This window comes from Equus przewalskii, chromosome 4 (assembly GCF_037783145.1).
Source record: "Equus przewalskii isolate Varuska chromosome 4, EquPr2, whole genome shotgun sequence".
NCBI classification, from domain to species: Eukaryota; Metazoa; Chordata; class Mammalia; order Perissodactyla; family Equidae; genus Equus; species Equus przewalskii.
This window is the reverse complement of record NC_091834.1, coordinates 88801120-88823466: the sequence shown is the minus strand read 5'-3', so window position 1 is coordinate 88823466 and position 22347 is coordinate 88801120. Positions and strand designations below refer to the sequence as shown.

At 40.4% G+C, this 22347-nt stretch overlaps 1 protein-coding gene across 22 annotated transcripts in view; it reads right to left on the bottom strand.

The window, feature by feature from the left end:
- Positions 1–22347, bottom strand: part of CALD1 (caldesmon 1) — a 183309-nt gene that overhangs the window by 11596 nt on the left and 149366 nt on the right. For 7 of the 22 annotated variants that reach the window (XM_070617764.1, XM_070617767.1, XM_070617765.1 and 4 more), the window contains 6 exons: positions 20947–21349; positions 13719–13864; positions 9036–9294; positions 6262–6402; positions 1198–1241; positions 1014–1095 (listed from right to left, as the gene is read on the bottom strand). In XM_070617764.1, the coding sequence (XP_070473865.1) occupies positions 1014–1095; positions 1198–1241; positions 6262–6402; positions 9036–9294; positions 13719–13864; positions 20947–21349 (1075 nt within the window). Of the gene's footprint in view, positions 1–1013; positions 1096–1197; positions 1242–6261; positions 6403–9035; positions 9295–13718; positions 13865–18866; positions 18945–20193; positions 21350–22347 lie in introns of all 22 variants that reach the window. The other 15 variants (XM_070617755.1, XM_070617758.1, XM_070617756.1 and 12 more) reach the window with 3 other exon arrangements.

Genomic DNA, 22347 nt, shown 5'->3' with positions numbered 1-22347 from the left:
CATGAATAAAAAAATCTCCCTGGACTATATCCGGAAGCCACAGTCTTGGCTTCACTGACCCTATTAGAGCTATGATCACTTCAATCACAGAAAATAACTATCTGCAATTTGTCTTATATTTTAGTGGACATTTAATTTTGTGAAAATCACCTCTTGTGGGTTAGGACTTGATTATTCATTTGATAAATCATCGAGACCTCTCTCTTTCTTATTCCCTTTTATCATTTGCTTGTGAACTATTTTACAAGTATCTCCACTCTGCAGTACAAAGGAGAGGAGAAAAGCAAATAAAACTCATCCAATTACTTCGTAGCAGTTATTCCGATACAGAAGAAGGCTAAATTATCAACTGAAGTATACACAAAGGAGGGAAAACAGGATCACATCTTGATCAATAGCACCCTACCTTCTTAGTGCGCTAGTATTTGGAAATACACCTTATTTCCAAATAGAGTAGAACCCCTAGGTCAACTGGGTGGACAAAAAGTTGGAATAGACAGAAGCATGAAACTATGGTCCTTCGAGTATAAAAGAATCAATTTGAAATTGATGATTAAATTCAGGCTGGCTACCATCTTTATATTAACTTATAGTACCACTTTTATCGATAATTGAAGTTTTTATAGACAAAAGAGAATTAACCAAAGTTGTAAGGGACTGGTTTAAACTACATATGGGAACATTTTGTAAGGAATTAGGGATATTGAAGATATACTTATGAACATATAAATAATACTGTTAAATACCAATAAACCCATTCATTAAAGGAGAACACCTTCATTAAAGAATACTCAGGCTGAAAGTAGTAAACAACAATTTATTGAAAGCTCTTCTATAATTTATCTTTATTACTGTTCTTCTCTATAAATAGTTCAAAGTATAAAAAAGCAGCATTAATATTCTAACATACTAATGTGGTTATTGGACTTGATTATTGTCCTAAGTGTTTCTATCATCATCTATATAATCAGAGTTTATTTCTTTTTGACCATAACTCTGAGGACATCTCTCACCTCAATTGCACTGGTGTATTGCTCCAGTCTGCTGTCAATTTTGGAGACCACTGCTGCTTGATGAGTTGATTTGACACCACTGCTAAGTGAATAAACACACACATGCATGCATAAAATACAAGAGAGAATCTTTCCATATATATAATGGCTGATGATCCTTAGTTGAATAATCAACTGTATTTACCTTTTCTGCACAGACTTATTCAAAAATTCTGCTCGCTCTTCTATCTAGGAATTGAAAAAAAAACAAACCCAATTAATATTTTCAGCTTATAAACAATGTTTCTCAGCCCATGCCACTGTCTCGCCTGAACCTGCTGAATAAAAGCACCAAAGAGCATCTAGGGGCATTAGGGTGCTGTGCACAGCAGCTCTGCTGGAGGAAAGCTCCATGTGAGGTATTTGAGTGAGATTTGGAGGACAAATGTAGTATTGGCAAATGATAGGGAAAGTGTAGAGAAATGTAAAGTTTTGGAGGCAAATTAAAGACTAGACAGAATTGGAATAAAAATGCCTCTGAAATAATATATATCAGTGGCAAACATAATTACATTTCAAAACTATAACAATAATTTTTTCAAAAACACATGCTATTACCATTTAGGATCTATTTATATGATATAGATGTACCATGCTATTTGATGAACAAAATTTTCCCACAATGTTTTAACTATATTTTTGGTATGTAATAGGATCAAATAAGAAAGACAACCAGGAACTGTGAACTAGTGATCCACTGCTGAGCCTGACTGCCTAACTTGATGACTGTCACGCCTATTGCTGACCTTCATTTGCCCTGAATGTATAGATGGGGGTGGTGGTGGATTGAGGCTCAGGCACAGCTCATCAGTAATGGCTGAGGCCTCCCATGAGAGCCCTATTGCCCAAGTGGGAATTAAGGAAATAAGCCCAGGAAAACTGTGATGGATATATATGAAATGGGCAGTTCAGCAGTCTTTAATAAACTTTCTTTTTTTTTTTTTTCTGCTTTATCTCCCCAACCCACCCCCCCCCCCCCCCGCCCCCCGCCCCGTACATAGCTGTATATCTCAGTTGCAGGTTCCTCTAGTTGTGGGATGTGGGACGCTGCCTCAACGTGGCCTGACGAGCGGTGCCATGTCTGCGCCCAGGATCCGAACCCTGGGCCGCTGCAGTGAAGTGCGCGAACTCAACCACTCGGCCACGGAGCCGGCCCCTAAACTCTTTTTCTTTTAAAGCTAGGAACTTCTTTTTGCTGCAACTGAAGCAACTAAATCCAACATTATATTTTACTGAAACTATATCACTCAAATCAGATGTTCTTTATAAGTCAACAAATATTTTTTGACTCCTTATGATACCCAATTTCAGGCTAGAAATATCCTCTGCACCCAATATCTATCAAAATCAGCAGATGGTAAAACGTTCCTTGTATATGACAGCATGTGCCACAGCACACACGTGCTAAAAGGGTCTGTTTTCTGCTCCGTTCAGGGCAGCCAAGGAATCTACTAGACTACAGTTACCCTAGGCTGCTGTGCTTGAGCATCCTCTATAGTCTTCTGAGATGTTAGTGGCTTTTTCTGGCCTGGACTGACCTGGGACTCATGGACTATTAATAAATACCCTTAGGCTTTTTGGAAAACATGCTTCACTCCTAATATCAGTTGAATAACATGTTTATAGATGTTAGTGAGAGCACTTGATTTTTTCCAAAAACTTCTTAGAATCACAAAAGCAAATTCATTAAAAATAAAACTTTATGCAAAAAGGTCCTCTAGGTAGCCCTGAGTTTATGGGATGTAAAGGGTCTTACATCTTTTTTTCTGATTTTAACATAAACTTGGAAGTGCATTTCTGGAGAAAAAGTTCCCAGTTGAAGGTGAAATATGTTGAAACCATGCAATTCTCTGGCACTTTTAATATTATCCATCCAGCCATCCATCCATCCATCCTACTTTTAACCCTACCAGCCTGTCAGCTAAACAATCAATCAGTAAATTATATATTGAATGCTCAACAATGTATAAAACAGTGTCCCATTCTTTAAGGAGAACACAATTTAGTAGAGGAGACTCATAGAAAATATAAATAAAATACTTAAAATTCAATGGTAGGTCTCATATTGAAGATAAGAAGACAATGCTGTGGCTATAGGAGAAGTGACTCTGAGTAGTCGGAGAAGGCTTTTCAGTAGTGTTGATATTTGAGCTGAGATGTTTAGTTTACAGTCTCCATAACTTTATAAAGGAGTTTATGAAAGTGGGGTTGGGAGCGCATGAGTCAGAGGGGAGAGGACATTTCTAGTAGAGCAAATACATGTACAAAGATTTGGGGAGCAGAGGCAAAATGGGGGAACCGAAGAACGAAGAAACATCCAACGTGGCGGAAAGACGTGGGCATGGTGGAGGGCGGTGGCAGAGGTGAGACTTGTTCTTTGTCGCGCTTCCTGCATCATTCTGACTCAGGGATCATCTTGCTATCCTTGGCCATCACATTTATTCAAATTACAGAGGCTCTAGGACTGCAACTTTTCCTTTTGTATCTACAATATTCAAGACAGCTTGACTTCATTATCACATTTCGTCGGGACTCACCACTCATTTGCCGATGCACTCTTGGTGGAAAATTCCTTAACTTAGTGGCTCTAGGTAACGTAACAATTTGTACAGAATTTGTAAATTAAACATTCTGTATAAGTTTAATGAGGGTAACTGGGTCTTCTGAAGACCAAGTGGTGGCAGTGTTGCCTAAATAAAAGTCAAGGGGAAAAGTATACTATTAGTTTTATTAGAAAATCAGCTCTCTCCTAACTCCACACTCACTCCACCACTAATATATGAAAACAAGAATAATAAAAACAAAATTTTAAATTTAACTTACATAAAATTTATTCTTTGCATGTGTTATGTAAGAAAAATCATTCACTGCTAACATAATTTATGAGAAACCATGTTCAGGGTTTCCCAGACAAGGAATAAATGTCATGAGAAATTAACAAAATACACAAGTTGATAATATTTTTAGGTCAAATATCCAATGCTTTTCCTCCCATTGGCATTCCACAATGTTAACTTGTGACCATTGATAAGAGGTGCCGGGCCAAGAGTATCAACAGCCATCAGAATTCAACTGGAGAATATGAAATTGAGCTCTAAAGCCAGAACCACAGCAAGTTCTTCAAGGCACATACTATGAAGAAAAGCAATAGATTGTTCCTAAAAGCCTGTCTCTATTGTATAGAAATTAAAAATGTTTTGTTTCCTTTTTATACATCTACTTTGATTGCTCACACATGCCTCTCTCCCAGAGGGAGCAGATAAATGGCTTCCTGGGAACAGTCGATGAAATGGGAAGTTAGGAGTCTGGTTGAGGGAAAGACCAGAGAAGGAAGTAAGCTGAATAATTTGGCAGGGAGGAGATATTTGAAGAGAAGGAGGACAATGGATTGTAGTTTCTCCTGAAAAGAAGAGTAGAAATTAGAAACTCTGGATAACTACTACTTTATTCATGTTACCAAGACTATTCACAGAAAGCTTAGCTTGGGCGGGATTTTAAGGAAGGTAGAAAAAAAGAACATGGCATTCTTTGATCATTGATGAGCCAGGAAGAAAAGGACCCAGACCACAAACAGAAAGGACTCCAACAGCTGCACAGCGATAGCCTGAACTGAGTGGGCATTTTTGCCTTGCTGATCTTTCTTCTACAGCAGGGGTCTGCAAACTATGGCCCATTTGCCTATGGGCCAAATGCAGCAGCCCATGTTTTTCATATATCCCTTAAGCTAAGAATGAGTTTTATATTAAGTGGTTGAAAAAATCAAAAGAAGAATATTTCACGACACAGGAACATTTTATGAAATTCAAATTTTGGTGTCCGTAATTAAGCTCACCTACTCCACAAAGCTTCTCTCTACTCATTTTGCTCAGTTCTGAGGTCTCACTATGCTGGTAGTCTGCATCTGGTTACCTCTGTAATCCTTGAATTCCCCTGAGGCAGTCAATTATATTAGTGTCCTAAGAGTAGCAACCTTGCTTTGTACGCCTTCCTCATGGCACATAGCACACAGTAGGTATGTTATAAATACCAAACAGTAAATAAGAAAGGCCCCCTGTGCTTAGCTTGGATTCCCCCTGAAGCAGGCCTTGAGATGAGAGGGTTCAAGTATAAGTAGTTTATTTGGGAGATGTCAGAACTATGCTTGGGACCCAATCATAAAGACTAAGTGAAGTCATTTAAGGATAAAATATGCTGATTATCATGTGAAACAGGACTATAAAATGTAAGTAACTGGCTTTTGGTCATTTACTGTGGCACAGGATATGACCTCACAGACATTTACAGATAACACACATGCACACACTTAACCAGCTGAAGCCTGGCTGTATTTTTTTTTTTTATTCTTTGCCAGTATTGTTGATGCTCTGTAACCCAGCCAGGCTGATGGAAAATGAGGGTGAAATAAAAGTCTTAAAAGTTCCAATCTCTGAAGATTCATTCATCCATTTACTCATTCAACAAATACTTATTGAGTATCTTCACTGTGCCAGGTGCTCAATAAATGTTAACCCTCAAAGCAAAAAATATATTTGAAAATAATGGCAGATTGAGTATAAATAATAGATAGTACTTTCTTGACCCTGCTCTCTTTTATTTACATCTCAACCATTCCATCATCTCCCTGACTCAGCTCCTTCCTGCTCATTCTCTTTTCTCTTGGCAGCACTCCTGTCTTACATCAATTAGGAGCTATGCTCCTTGAAGGCAGGAGTGGACCAAACTCATCCCGGCAAAGGACCCTGTGCGAGTCACATTCACCTCCTCCTGTGCTAATAGCTTTCAAATTCGACCAGGACCATTTCCAGCTGCCCTGCTTTTAATAATGACAAAGAAAAATGAACAGCTAGCATGAAAAGCAGCTTAAAGCTTTATAATATATTTGCCCATTTTATAAACTTTAAATGTGTCCATTTTCAGTTACCGAAAGCAATGAGGCACTTGGAGAACATGGGTCAGTGAAACCTAGAATAATCGCTGAATGTCATTTTAACATATACCAAAGCATCTAATAAACAACAGGTACAGATTTCTCCCCTTTCTCTCTCTTTTCCATACGTTGAAAATAAAGAGAAGCTGTGAAATGGCTGCCAGAAAGACCAAAAAATAAATGAAGCAAAGTCTTCGAATAAGGAATAACTAAATAAGGGGCTCAGATCAAGTTTCTACTCTAACAGAGGTATTATAAGAAGGTTTTCTGCAGGGAGGATACCTTGAGAGATGAACCTTTGGGAGTGAAACATTTGAATGGCTTCTTATCCTCTGATAGTCCATCTTCTGGCATCTTCTGACGTTTCTCAGCAGCTTCTGCCCTTCGCCTTTCAATCTCTTCCTTTAGCCTCCTCTTCTCTTCCTAAGAGAGAAAGAAGAGATGACAAGGACATGAACATCAGCTTCAAGCCAAAAGGAAAGATTGCTGTAGGGGAAAGAGTATAGTCCCCAAGGGAAAAGGCCCAGGTTCTAGACTGGCTGCTGCCCCTTCCTCAAGGGCGCTCCCTAGTGGTTAAGCCTGAGTTCTCGAGTCCAACTACCTGACTCGCACGCTGGCACTGCCACTTCCCAACTGTGCAACCCCGGCCACATTACTTATCTGCTCTGTGCCTCAGTTTCCTCATCTGTAAAGTGGGGATAATAATAGCACCCAATGGATAGGGTTTTATTGAGGACAAATGAGAAAGCCTACAGAAAATGCTTAGACTAGTCCTCAGGATGTTTATCATTATCATCAAGATCCTGCAAGTCATTTAACACTGACCTTCCATTTCCGTAAGTGGAAAATTAATGTAAATATCCCTTCTACTTCCTTCCTAGGAGAGTTGTGAAGACAAATGAGGTAACATGTAAAAAGTTATGTAAATATATGGTACTAAATTTTCCAAATTGTACAAGAGATGATTTTATGGTGGTCCACACCTCAAGTGAGTAGCTTATTTTAAATGGTTTGACAAATCTGAAATGGTGTAGCTATTGCACCACGGCAGTGAAATCACAGATGTTTACAATCCGTCTCATTAGCCTCTCTGTCCCTTCTTTGCTGGCCTGTCTTCTCTCCCCTGTCTTCTCTCTCAGGCAAAAACTCCAGAGCTCTAGTCAAGTTGCCCATCCTCTATGAACGATTTTCTGGGATTCATGCAATTTTTTGTAGTTTTCAAACTGTAAGATCTTTATCATTGGATGCTTTCAAGCAGAGACTGGATGGGTCTATCTGTCAGAGGATGTTGCAGAAGGATCCTGTGTGTTATGGACTGAATGTTTGTGTTTCCCCAAACTTCATATGTTGTAATATTTACCCTCAATGTGATGGTATTAAGAGGTGGGGCCTTTGCAAGGTGATTAGATCATGAGGATGGAGATCTCTTGAATGGGATTAGTGATTTATAAAAGAGGCCTCATGTGAGGACACAGAGAGAAGACAGCTATCTATGAACCATCAAGCAGGTCCTCATCAGACACAGAACCTGCTGCCCTTGATCTTGGACTTCCCAGCCTCCAGAACTGTGAGAAATCATTTCTGTTGCTTGTAAAGCACCCAGACTATGGTAATTTGTTATAGCAGCTTAAACTGATTAAGACACTGTGCTTGGTAGGAGGTTAGACCAAATAATCTCCTAGGTTCAATCCATTTTTAAGAGTTCAGTCTGTCTTCATTGATTCTCTCCTCCTCTAAACAATAACAACAATGATAACAATAATTATGTAACTACCACCTCCTGTGTGCCTATTATGTACCAGGCACTGTGAATACAATGATCTAGTTAATCATCGCGTTAATCCTGAAAGGAGACATTATTTCACAGACAAAGAAAAGAAGTCTTAGAGTGGTCCAGTAACTTTCCCAAGGTCCCAGCTTGCAAGTGGCAATTAGGATACAAGCCCGGTTGTGTTTGATTCTAAAGCTCTATCATCCCAATTACTTCTCAACCAGAGGTCATTGGCTCATTGAGAGCTGGACTTGGAAGAGATCTTAGAATAATTTATCTAAACTTTCCACATAGTTCTAGGAAATTCTATAGAAGATCCACATCAGAAAGTCATCGAAAGTCTTTTTGCATATTTTGAATGACGAGAGATCACTGTCTCCTAAGATTAGTGGGAAAAGCTCTAGGCTGAGTTGGAGGACCTGGCTCCCAATACTGATTCCATTGCTTTTTAGATGCGTGACTTCACAAAAGTCACTCAAACTATTCGATTCCTGGTTTCTTTGTCCATAAATTGGGAATAATAATGTACCCAGGGATGAAAGGAAAGGATGCACCTTGTAAACTGTAACAATATAAGTTGTGATTCGTTAAGCACTTTTTCTGTTTTCAAAATTTGCCTTCTTGTAACTTTATCTGTTGTTTCTAGCTCTGTCTTAAAAGGTTTGTTCATAATTATTGGGCTCCCACTATATGACTGACGCTGTGCTGGGTCCTGGGTATACAGTAATGAACAAAGCAGATACTGTCCCTGCCTGAGAAAATCTAGTCTACGTACTCTTCCACTAAAAAAACAAAACTGCCTTTCTTAAATCTTCTCTATAAAACTCTTCAAATAGCAAAACAACTATTATATGACTCTTAGGTCTTGTAACTAATCTGCAGACCTTTTCATCCTTCTCAGCTTTCTACTGTTCTTTATTGAGGGACAGTAAAGGGTAATTAATGAGTTAAGACAAGTGGGACCTTGGGAAAATTACGAAAAAAAACACCTCTCTGTGCCTCACTTTGCTCATCCGTAAAATGAAGACAATACATGTACCCATTATCAGAGAGTTCTTATGAGCATTGGATAAATTAATATGTATAAAGATTTTAGAACCATGCCTAGCACACAGTAAGTTTACTGTTCTAGAAATGTATTTGTAAGAGTCCATGCTCAACAGAGAAGCAGCATTTCACCTGGGAAAAAATCATCCTCTGGACTAGAAGGGTCACCTGAGATGTGTATTCAGGGGCTGGGGTAAGTTGCAGCGCCCCCTGGCTGGACGGGCTGTGCTCTCCTTACCTCCTCTCTGACTTTTCGCTCTGCTTCCTCCTGCTTCCTCCTCTGCTCTTCCTCCTCCAGAACCTTTCTTCGCTCCTCCCTCTTTTTCTTCAGCTCTTCCAGCTCCAAGGCGGCCTCCTGCTGCTTCTGTTTGAGCTTCTCGAACTCTTCGCTCTCGGTTTCCCCGCGGCGGCGGCGAAGCTCCTCCAGGCGCTTGCCGGCTTCCACTTGGGAAGCGCCTTCAGCCTCCTTGGCCTCACCCACCTTCGCTCCTGGGCGGCTGTGGAGAAATGCAAAGGAGTGTGACACAAGTCTGTCTTGCAGCCTCCCCTGGAGGGAGGATGTCAGTCTGCAGGCTTTGCATTCCGCACTGCAGAAATTTCCACTGCCCATCATTTGACAGTGGCTCTTCACACCAACCCAAGGTGTAGGTTGGGGTCAGCCCGGAATCTCAAGGTCTGAATCTGAGTCCCCGCTCTGCCACTTCCTCGGTTTCCTTAGTTGTACGATGGGGCAAACAGGCCCTGTCGGTGGATTGTAAAATACTGCAACCCCTATGGAAAACAGCATGGAGGTTCCTCAAAAATTTAAAAATAGAATTACCATGTCATCCAGCAACTCCACTTCTGGGTATTTATCCGAAAAAAATGAAACACTAACTTGAAAAGATATTTGTACCCTCATGGTCATTGCAGCATAATTTATAATAGCCAAGATATGGAAACAACCTCAGTGTCCATCCATGGATAAAGAAAATGTGATATATGTACATATACAACAATGGATTATTATTCAGCCATAAAAAAGAAGAAATCTTATTTAAACACTTATCAACAAGTAGTGAGGGCATCCTTAACCACATCTGAACATAAGTAGCCTATTTCTGACACTCTTGTCTAACGAACAGATGAATTACCACTGTCTAGTGTCAAGGAAGAATAAAACACAAAATGAGATCAACATTACCCAATTGCCAATACTGATCTTATGTGTACATCTCATGCTTTTTAAATATTGAGGTAGTGCTGAATATACTAAGCCCTTTAGGACAGTGCTTTTCAAGCTGCAGTTTGGAAAATCAGTTTAGTGAACTGTAATCAGCATTTTAAAAAATGAAATAGAAAACATCAGAGTGCATTGCATAGAACACGGGAATTCACCATTTCTTGACATGTTTGTTTCAGTTATAAATATATATGTAGAGATGTCCTGGGTTATGATGTAAAACTTATTTCTTACTAAGAGTTGAGGTCAAAAAGTTTAAAAACATTGTACTAGATTCTTGACGGTTAAAAATGAACTCTTATTTTGAACTCAGTCAAGGTTAAACTTGATGTTGCTCTTTCAGGGTCTTATAGGTTCATAGGCCTGTGACTCCAGAGAGAAAATTTCCACTCTCAGTTAATTTAAGGTTTTTCCATCTTCAGAGATGAGTTTGCCCTCTCTGTGTTCATCATGTCAGTGTTCAGTTGGACTGGCAAAACACATGCCTATAGAAACTTCTCTGGATTCCACTAGGTGTCACTCAGCCTTCATTTTGGACGTTCAAAACACCCATCATTAGGGACTGGTTAAATAAACCACAATAGTCCATCCGGTGGAACACTCTTTAATTGTAGGCTTATATTCATTGGTATAGAAAGCCAGCTAAGATTATGTGCAATGCAAGAATCAATTTAGATATAGATTTATAATTCTATTCACACATATACATACTATAGGTATATATGTGTGTCTATTTTGAGTGTATATACATAGAGAATATCTGGAAAAAAGTGTTACTGGTGATTATCTTTACATGATGGGTGCTTATTTTTATACTTCTATTTTCTGAATGTTTTATAATGAGTACAGTTTTCCTATAATTAGAAAAATTCTCATATTAAACAAACAGAAAGCAAAACAAATCCTTGTTTTGTACTTTCTATAAAACCCTTGGTATAATCTGCTATTTCTATAACTTGCTTATTAAACTGAGATTTTTTTTTGTCATGTTTTAGAGAAAACAACCTAGTTACAAGAAAACAGGAGTATCAAAGGGGGCAGTAATTAAATCAAACATAAGGAACGATGCTTCAATTTGTCCACATCGCCTCTGCTCAGATATGCTGGCACGCCCTTAGCATTAGGGTGCCACTAATATTTCTTCCAGAAGGTTTTCCTCCCTATGCTTGGCTTCTTTAGTTGTAAATCACAATGAACATCAGACATTTCACCATTAAGAACACAACTTGTTTTCAGTTAAGCTTATCTCAATAGAAGCTCTTCTCCCTTCCCAGCTCCCCACTTTATAACTACATGGAGCAAAACCAGGTGTCTCTACTTCTATCAGCATCAACTTCTAATTGAATCTAAAACTAACATACGTTGGCAGCTAGACAAAAACTAATAATATGGTGGCAGTTTGTTTCTTTTTATTTTTTTCTGTCTAAAGCTTGAAAAATTAAGGCAAGAGTCACATTTTAGAGCTGTCAAGGGACCGGCCCCGTGGCGGAGTGGTTAAGTTCACACGCTTCGCTTCGGCGGCCCGGGGTTTCACTGCTTCGGATCCTGGGCGCGGAAATGGCACCGCTCATCAGGCCATGCTGAGGCGGCGTCCCATATAGCACAACCAGAGGCACTCACAACTAGAATATACAAGTATGTGCTAGGGGGCTTTGGGGAGAAGAAGAAGAAAGAAAACAAAGATTGGCAACAGATGTTAGTTCAGGTGCCAAAAAAAAAAAGAGGGGCTGGCCCCGTGGCCGAATGGTTAAGTTCGCGCGCTCCGCTGCAGGCGGCCCAGTGTTTCGTTAGTTCGAATCCTGGGCGCGGACATGGCACTGCTCATCAGACCACGCTGAGGCAGCGTCCCACATGCCACAACTAGAAGGACCCACAACGAAGAATACACAGCTATGTACCGGGGGGCTTTGGGGAGAAAAAGGAAAAAATAAAATCTTAAAAAAAAAAAAAAAAAAAGAGTTGTCAGCGCTTAACCTGTTGCCGTCCCCTGTGACTTTTCTCTTTGAATTACTCAGCTTTCTGGATTTCCACACAATGGGCATGTTAATTATTAATTTGAGCTTTGACTAAAGCTAGTTGGCAAGTTTGCTAATTGTTAACCAAACTCCTATGGACAGACTTTTTAACATTATTTCTTTTAACAAAAATGTACTCTTACCTACAAACATATTTTAAACCATCAAATAATAATATTACGAGGTAATATTCATTGAACACTTTTCATGAACCTGACCCTTCTCTAGGGCTTCAGAATACTAAAATTCTGGCACTTCAGCAAGCTTTGGACTCAGCTTACCAACCTGAATCAACTTGATTTCTAGATTTTCTATGAATTCCCAGTAAGCCTTTAATTTTCATATCTACTCTCTTGCCAATCCCAAATAATATCTATAAGTTCCACACTTTTAACTCCTTCACAGTTAATTCATGCCTTTGAGACATACCTTTTCTTCCATATTCTTTAGGCTTTCTTTGGATAAATGTGACTAGATTTCTGCTCAAATTTTGTATAGAAAAATTGTTTGGGGGAAACTATATTTACCTAACACCTTAGCATCTTAAGAGCAGCCAGAAACATCCATCCCTAGTAGCGCTGCCTACTTCTGAATGTCACAAAGTCTGGTGTGAGGAGCATGTCCAACTTCTACACGATACCTGCTAGGGGACTTTCTTATTTGAAAAGTTCAGATAAACGGGGTCTATAGGCAAAGTTGGTGCCAAAGAACATCCCCATGGGATCCACATTAGGGAGACCCAAGACTCTTTTCCAGAACACTGGGACAGCAGCCAGTGACATAACAGAGGCTGGAATTTGTCACCAGTGGTTGGAGGGTGTATGTGTGCGGGAATGGGGCACAGAGAATTGTGTAGCCAGGTGTCCATGGCAGGCTTCTGCAACTTGAGTCCTTCTACAAAACTGGTGGGGAACTCTCAGTATCCAATGTATCTAGAAGTGAGGATTTACCTGCACATATTTGTCTATCTGTCCTGAAATCAATTGCCTAGATGTTCAACACGATGGGTGGAGTAGGGTGAGATGGGAAGCTGAAGCTATGCAAGAGGGTTTTCTAAACTGTATTAGATGGAGCCATTAGTCCCATGCTTTCTTCCTCCCTCTTAGAGATTTCCATGCAAATTAACATCAGGGGCTTTCCTCAAAGTCCTGTGGTAAAGAGATCTGATAAACTTAATTTAACCCAATATTTCCCAAGTATCTGGCCACAGAACAATCTTAATTTTATGTAATTTTTGTTTACAACCTTTAGAAAATACATTCTTGAAAATGGTACTGAGGAGGGTCTCTTATGAATTTGGCCGGACCATATAGAGAATGAATGATATAGTTAATGACCATATAGTTAATGAATGATATTAACCCCAGTCATAATATTTTCTAATGAACTGATCTTACATGAGCAGATTAAGTCAGGGAACAAAAACATAGCTGCCAAGCATGATCTGCCTTGCTAAATAATGGGAAAAGCAGATTAAACCTTGTCTGAGCAATGACTACTGGTCTTCTGTTAGCGATTGACAGCCTGACTTGCTGACTGAGTATCTCTCAGACAATGGCCAATGAGCTCACAACAAAAGTATGTTGCCTGTTAGCACGCTTCTGTCTGGAGGCCCAGGATAGGGAGACCAATTTTTATTTTCACATATGAACACAGTCACTGTTTACTAGTCACTACTTCTTACCTGAAAACATTCTCGGTGTGTTTAAGTTTGTGGGTCATGAATTCCCCATTCTGTGACTTCACTTCTGTAAATCCCTTCTTTCCATCCAAGAAGCTCTTAACTTCTTCTTTGCGCTCTTTGTCCTTTTTAAACTTCTCATCTTTGATCTAATCAACAGTACACATCAGGAAGAAACATAATGATAAAAATTGTATTAGGTTTTGCTTGGTGTCACCAAATAAGACCCAAAATTGTTAGGAAGCCAGAAAACTGAGAAGTGAAACAAACCACTGGAGAACAATGTGGTAGAGTCAGGGTCAGAGGAAATCCTCAGAGCATGAGCTATGGTGAGCTGTGAGCAGAGACCTTGACCACAATTTTAGGAAGTCAAGATCATCCCCGATTTCACTGGAGTTTTATTTTCAAGAGCAGTGGAGGTGTTACCGTTTGGCAACTATTATGTTCTGGGAACTCCGTGTAAGAGAGGCTGTTTGCAGTTTCCACTGGGAAGAGCGATTATTAGCTTGGCTTTCGTGTGAGAATGGCCAGGCTGCTTGGACAGATTTCTTCTTGGATGGAGGGTACTTCTTTGAGAAGGACACAAATGTGTTGAGGAGCAAAGAAGAGGAAACCTACCAAATTAGCCAGGTCTGCCAAGCCTATTTTGACGGATGTCAGAGGAAGATTACCCCTGTATTCTAATCAAATGAGTAACTAGGACTCTGAGGCTAGAAGACATAATAACCCTACTTTTAGGGGGATGACACAGAGATCTGTGGACCATGGTTGTAGTCAATTAAAGCACTACAGTTAGAATGGAATAGGAAAACTCCAGGGTTTAGGTTGACTTTCATGGCAGGTAATAATTTAGTCTCTGGAAGTGGTTTTGTGATTATTGTGGGAGACAGAGGGAGGTGACACACGGAGAGCAGGTGTTAGCTTTAATATTCTGTGGTTTTCGTGTTACAAGTTCCTCATGGTAAATGAGACAGATTATTTCAAAGGAAACTGAATTTATATAGCTTTGGGGGAGGTAAAGAAGTCCAGATTACTTTGCCTATATCAACTCGCCCATTATTAAAAGATGAGTGTGAAAACAGGTGGGGTTCATTATTGCTCTTTTCAAGACAAACAGTGACAAAGTACTAACATGGTAAAGAAACCCACAGAAGAAGGGTGGAGCATGAGAACTTAGGGCTCAGGTGCTACCCACAATGGTCTCCCCTTGCCAGCTCACTCACCTCTTTTCAGCTATTCTTCAGATTTACTCCTAAAGTTCATGTTTTACTAAGCAGAGTACAGTTTTTTGCTCTTTACTGACAATCCTTCAATTGTCCTTTACCTGATTGCCTTCTCTGGGTATTATTTGACTAAATTACTACAGAGGGACTATTCACTACCATGTTGCCCTAATTAGCTAAGATTTTAATCTTTCTCTCTCCAAGGTGTATATACCTAGTCTATCCCTCAGATATGCTGAAGAGGAGAGCTGGGTTTTTTGCCATTCTCTCTGAGAGCTTTTTGTGGAAGTCAGGAAACCTGAGTTTTAGTGCCAGTGCTGTCAACAAACTAGCTGTGTTACTTTGATTAAGTCACTTGAATTCTCTGGAATGCTGGCTTCTGTATATAGAAAGAGGGAATTGGACTAGATGATCCCCTCCTAATCCTTCATCCTGTCATTTCCCTCTTGGCTCCTGATTTATCATGAGGGGCTACAGAGAAGAGAAGGAAGCTCCTGGCCTGTCCTACAGCTTAATTTCGGCTCCTTGGTGGCTGTCCTTGCCCAATCATAAGTGGGTATTCATTGGGCAGGTGGGAGTCTGCAGGCCCTATTCTCATCTCAGCCTACTGTTGTTGGATATAACCCCAGAAACCATGGACTGGAGTTTAAATCCTGGTTAAGAAGTATCTGGTAATACAAAGTGGAGGGTAAGGCGGTCCCATTTAAGGGAACCCATGAGACAAACCTTGAGTCAAATCTCACAGTTTATGAAGCACTATGCAAAGAGAAATTCCCAACTCATTTCTCCTATTGTGGAGTCAAAGATATTTCCATTCTCCCAAAATGCATTATCTGATTTACTGGCCAAAAATGTATGTAAAATAGATTTGTAAAACAATACATGTCTAACAGAAGAAAAATCCTCCATTTTTTCAAGCTCTGCCTTTATTGGCAAAAGTTATGGTGGATGGTATGCTTATTATATTCTCTTTGGAAAACTTTCTTAGAAAAATTCCCAATGAAATAACGATAATTTGAGTTTGACTACCAATTATTTTCTTTTTGGGGGAAATCAATAAATAAATTAATTCCATAATGCCTTTAAATTTTATCTTAAGGAGCATCATGGTCTGTTTTCTACAGCAAATTCAACCCAAGCTTATGGGATTCTGAGCCTCTTGGGCAAAGCATTAGATCTTGAGGCCAAAATGTTACGATGAAGAAAATCTGTGCTGATGGATTAATAGGTAGCCAAGTATCCTGAAAGAGTTAACGTGCTGAAAATACAGGTAACGTTAGCATATGAAAGGCTCTGGCCAAATGTGACCATTGGGACAAAACTCTGCATATTTGAGATATCCAAAGGGATACCACGTGAGTGTGTGTGTAGGGAATGAGAATTCAAGTGACATGCCCTTGTGCTAGAGAGACACTCAAAAAGTTGATTGAGCAAGTCAAAAAGGACGGAGCTGTCAGTCTCTGTCGTGTATTGCTTTGCATTATTTGATTCCAGAATAGTGAGAAGAACTGGTGCAAGTTACAGTTTTTCAGATTAGGTTTAACATACTTTTGTTAGATCCAGAAGCCTCAGTTCTTTTTCTGGGTCCAATGTCTATCACATGGATGTCTGTGCCATTGAAAGTTTGGTCCATGGCCAACATGGACCTCACTGGGAAGCTCAGACTCCACCCCAGACGCACTGAGTCAGATTCTGCATTTCATAAGATTCCAGGTGATTTGCATGGACACCAATGTTTGGTAAGCTTTGGCCTACAGGATATGAATATCAGTTTCCATATTATAAGAACAATTCCACTGGAAACTGTTTTTCTGATATAGGCCAGAAAAAAAAAAAAAGAGCTTCATGGTGAATAACTAAAAAGAGACGTTTTATAGTTGGAGAGGAGAAAAAGAAAGCTAAATTAATTTTCAAGGTTGGTGATCATCTGTGATCTATTGCCACAAACAGAGTTAAACTCCAGTGGGAGAAAGAAGGTTTTTTGTCTGGTATTAGAGTAACTTCTGGAAATGTTTTTTTCAGGGAACGTTCACGTGATGTTTGTGTTTACCTAGCCTACTTAGCTCCTTGAAAGGAAACGCTTTTAATATTAACCAAAAAAAAAAGGGGGGGGGGGGAAGAGAGTGTTAATGGCTAAATCGTGTAAAGTATGATTTAAAGTTGTCTACATAAAGCAACCACACAACCAGCTGGAGAGGGAGAAATCTAGTCATTCAACTAGCAATTTATGTACACAATATTAAAACAGGAATGATAGTTTTTTTGGTTTTTTTCAGCCTGAGTTGAATAGCTAATCCGGCCTTCTGCAAAACACAGGCCAGAAGTTTTGGGACACTGGAATGTGCTGTAGGGCGAACTGGGAAAGGGGCAGGTCTGAAATCATTATACTACAGACATTGTTGAACTGGGGCTTTATCTGAAAAGAGGCAATAGGATGATTTGGATGACCGCTGACGAGCCTTTTCTAGCTCACGGACACAATACACGGACATAGAATGCTTTGGTCATTAAAAATAAATCACATCTTAGACTCGGAACAGTGCCTTTTCAGCTTCCCCTCCCTCACATAAACTTTACCACTGAGTCATGATTTCATGCCCTCTTCCTTCTGTAGTTAAAGACACCCACCATGAAACACTAGCTTTATAGAAGAAGCCATGTGGGACATCTCTGCTTGAGTTTAGTTCCCAGTAAGCTTCATTGTTTATAGGTGAATTTGTAGGTGTTTTTCTGTTACAAAATGAGAACAGTGGTTCCCAATGTGTTCAACTATATCCTCAGCTACCTCATTGGAGCCAAATTCAGTTTTCCAGTCATTAGCATTTCCGCTTTCTCCTCCCTTTAAACGTACAGTGTTCGCATTCAGTTTTCGCTCCCAAACCACCACAAGTTCTCTTAGAAACAGGGAGGAACACATATCTTAAACGAAATAAATATAACATGAACTGTGGGTTCTTACTTTTTTACATGAATCTTATGAGAAAACGTTTAAGAAAATAGCCATCCCCCTATTTAACCTGGTCATTTATTTTCTAAATGTGGATTTTTCTGTTTCCTCACATATGCCATAATGGACAGAGAAATGTAGCAAGAGTCCATTTGAGTTGGCGCTCAAAGCTACGATTCAGTCCCCTGGGCAAAGTAATTCAAGTCTTCTTACCTTTGATAATTTAGTTTTACCACATTCGAGTATGTAGAACTTATTAGATACTGTCACAATTTTTAGGATTACTTGGGGCTAACATAAGCACAATGGTTAACACAAGGTCAGGCTTTCTGATGGGCATTTTGAATATGTTGGAACATAAAGCTATTCTCTCTGCCGCAGCCTCTGGTCCACTGACTCATTTACTTACCGACAGTCAAACACCCTGGCACCAGCTCCTGTGTGTGCCTCAGAAATGCAATGCAGAACATTTGGCCAAATTTTTCTTTTGAAAACCAAATATCATCTTCAGTTCATCAAATTTTCTACTGAGATGGGGGGGGCATGTTTTTCCTTTGGAAAGTTAAATCATTAATCAAAGCCAATTGGAGATATTTATGATTGAAATGAAAGTAGGATGGTTCAAGGAAAAGAAAATAGCACTTAGAAGAGTAGAAAGCTGGAAAGATGAATCAGAAGAGTGTTTTTCAAGCTTTCTGACTGTGACCCATAGTAGGAAAGGCAATTTTATCACAAGGCAGTGCTTACTGCCTATGATGCCCTCTGACGTTTCCCATTCTATTTCATGTTTCTAAAATGCCGATTGACCTGTTTAACTAATTTTGAGATGCTGTAAGTTGATTTCACCAGTCAATGGATCATGAGTCATGGCTTGCAAAACACTGGATTAGAGGTTACAATTTTGAGATCATCAGACCTGAAATGTCATGGAACACTGCTCTCCGTTGCTCTGTGATTAGATTATTTCTCAATAATATTTACCTCTTCTTTTTTGAAGGCAGGCTTGTCTTCTTGGGCCTTTTCTCTTTTAGTTTGCACTTTAGCCCTCTTTTCTTCTTCCTTTTTATTTTCAAGAACGGTAAGGTCACTCATTTCAAAGAAGCCCTTTCTAGCTTCCAAGAGTGAGAGAGTGCTCAGGTCACTTTGCATGTGACGCTGGGTGACTTCTTTTGCTGTCTCAGTGCTCAAATCTCCCCCTGTGCCAGTGGTTCTAAACAGCCACGTGGGATCTTTTCTTCCCACCCCAATTTTTTCTCGTGTGCCTGCCATTGTGCTCACTGAAATCTAGCGTGACATGGTGTTTCTTGCGCAAGTTTACAAACCCCGTATGTGGTTTGGTGCATTCTGTTCCTGATCATCTCAATGGTAGCCGTGTTCATGAGCCCCTTGTAAAAAGCAGGAGTGAAAGACAACTCCAGCGCAAGGCAGGCTTTGTGATAGAGAGATCTCTTTGGAAAGGTGAATAGGCAGGCATCTCTTTTTTCCTTTTGGGGGTGGGGGCAGTTAGGCATAGTGCTTTTAATGCAGACTTGCAGACAGAAAAAATCTTTTGTAGCTGATAAACATTCCCCCCGCCAATATTTCCACCCTTCCTCGTGCTACGTGGATTTATTTGCGTCATCCACATGGTAAAAGAAGCAAAATGTATGCTCTTAATTACCAATCAGTTATAAATGGATGCCACCCGAGTCACATGGCTTTCTGCAAGTCTACACTCAGCTCAGGCCTACATGAAGGCAAATCATGGTTTTGACATTTTTAATAAAAGGTCCAAATTGGCTTCTTACACTCCCTTATTACCAGTTGATTTCAAGGAGTCTCTTTTTGCCTTCTTAAGATGCTATTTCTGAGCATGATTCTTTATGTCAATTTCCCACCTCAACTTTTACAATTTTGTATTAAATGCCAAAACCATGGGTAAGGTGAGGAGTTATGGTCCTCATGCCTCATGTAGAGCTAGGGACAGAGGTAAGTTGTTAAACGGAATGAGTTTATATTCAAGTGCAGAATCATAAGTCAACGCAGCACCACCACATTGGGTTAATTCATTTTTTTGGTATTCATAACAACGAAGCACAGAGCAATGAATTTCTCTCTGGCTGTCCCAGCAAATTTGGTCGATTGAATATTTAGCCATCAATCGATTGCTTCATGCTTGCATATTGCTATGGCCTAAAAAAATGAACAACTTGCCAAATGATCAAGCACGTGGGGCTGTAGGAACGTGGCCTCAGACTCAAATTTGATGCGCATTACATTTCTCATAAGTCACAGGCATCACACATTTGGTGCAAAATGTTTACTGTACCTGTTTCTTTTGGACAGCTGTCTGAAGTTTATCTTCTTGTGCTTTCTTTTCATTTACCCATTTCCCTTCCATTTTCTCTTCTACCTTCCCCCCTTTTATCTTTTTCTCTTGCAAACCACTTCTTTTCTCTTCTAGCTGCTTCTTAACTTTCTGTTCTTCTATCTTAGCTTTCTCTTCTTCCTCTGCCTTTGCCCTCTGCCTCTCCTCTGCTGCTCTTCTCTCTTCCTCCTTAATTCTTTCCCTCTCCTCTGCCTCCCTTCTTTTTCTCTCCTCTGCCTCCTTTCTTTTTCTCTCCTCTGCCTCCTTTCTTTTTCTCTCCTCTGCCTCCTTTCTTTCCCTTTCCTCTGCCTCCCTTCTTTTTCTCTCCTCTGCCTCCTTTCTTTCCCTCTCCTCTGCCTCCCTTCTTTCCCTCTCCTCTGCCTCCCTTCTTTCCCTCTCCTCTGCCTCCCTTCTTTCTCTCTCTTGTGCAGCTGCTATTTCTTCTGCTTCAATCCTTGCTCTCTCCTCTGCTATCTTTTGGTCTTGCTCAGCTTTAATTCTTTCTCTTTCTTCAGCTTCCAATCTGGCCCTTTCTGCCTCAGCTCTTTCCCTTTCTGCCTCTTCCATCTTTTCATGATGGGTAATCTCATCTGAACCTTGTTCCTTCCCCTCCTCTATTTTAGGCTCTTCTGCACTGATTTGCCCATTTTTCAATGACATTACCACTGTTTCCTCTTGGGTTTCTGTTGTTTTCTCTTCTACCATCACCTCTACCTGATTTTCTTCAATGCTCCCTTGCTTTGGCTTCTCTTCTTCCTCTTCCTCCTTTTCTTTTTCTTCTTTCTTTTTTTCTTCAGCATCCCTCCAATCATTCCTCTGGTAGGACTTTGTGACTGTTTCAGTTTCCTCTATCTCATATCTTTCTCGGCGACTTTCACTTTTCTCTTCCTTTTCTGCAGTTTCATTTTCCCCGGTGTTGTTTTGCATTCTTCTGCTTGGTGGCGACAAACTTGCATCTGTTATTGTTGGGTCGAACTCCTTCTGCCTCTCCAGCGCTTCCTGAAGGCGTTTTTGGCGTCTCTCCTCCCGCCGAGCCAGGCGCTCCAGGAATGCAGCCTCATCATCGCCTTCCACCTGAGTGTTCGTGGTGGTTGTCTTGACCTCCTCGTCAGGCACACTGTACAACAGAGACAACAACACCAAGGCAGCTTGCTGATTAATCAGTCAGCTGGAGTCACGTAGCCTGATCCACACTGGAACTATAGCAGATACTGGTAGCACCATGCCCATAAATATCCCCTCAGATGTTACATATTAGTACATGCCTGGCTAGATTTCAACTGATAGTAATATGCAAGTCCTTGCCCTTGGTCTTTCTCTGGCCAATGGAGTCTACTCTACATGCCAGAAGTGCTTTGAGTTTAATGTCCCCTGGGAGCAGCCCCCAAACAAAAATTGATGAGCATCAGTGCATAAATACCTCAGCTCCCCTCCCCTTTTGAGTTGGATAACTGAGGTGCCTGTGCCACACTGGATCTTAGAGTTCTCCAGTGGAGTTAAGCTCCAGATCCCCACAGTGGTAACTTGCTTGGTAACGAAATCTTATTTGATTGCCTTCTCTCCCCTGTCTCACTTCCCCACACCGCTACTAGTGTTTCCTGGGATCACTTTACAAATAAACTACTTGTGCTCATATCTTTGTTTCAGGATCTGCTTCTTGAGGGACTTGAACTAAGACAAGAACCAAATTGAAACAATGAGTGAATTCCTCTATTATCATATAGTATTTTCACATGTCACCAAGTCATCTAGAATTCCTGAGCTGGGTGTGTGGAGCACAAAGTACTTAGAGAGGAAGGGAGTGTACATTATAATGTGGAGATGCTATATGCACACTGATGACCCCCATCGTAGAGACATCTAACTGTCCACCACAATTCATGCTCTTCCTTCCACAATCACAGGGAATTGATTGCCAGTCAAGGATTATATTTCCTCCCCTCCCCTCTTCCTTGCACCTAGGTGGAACCACGTGACCAATAATTTCCAATTAAATGTGAGCAGACAGGGCTGGCCCCATGGCTGAGTAGTTAAGTTCATGTGCTCTGCTTCAGTGGCTCAGGGTTCACAAGTTCATAGCCTAGGCACGGACCTACGCAGCACTCATCAAACCAT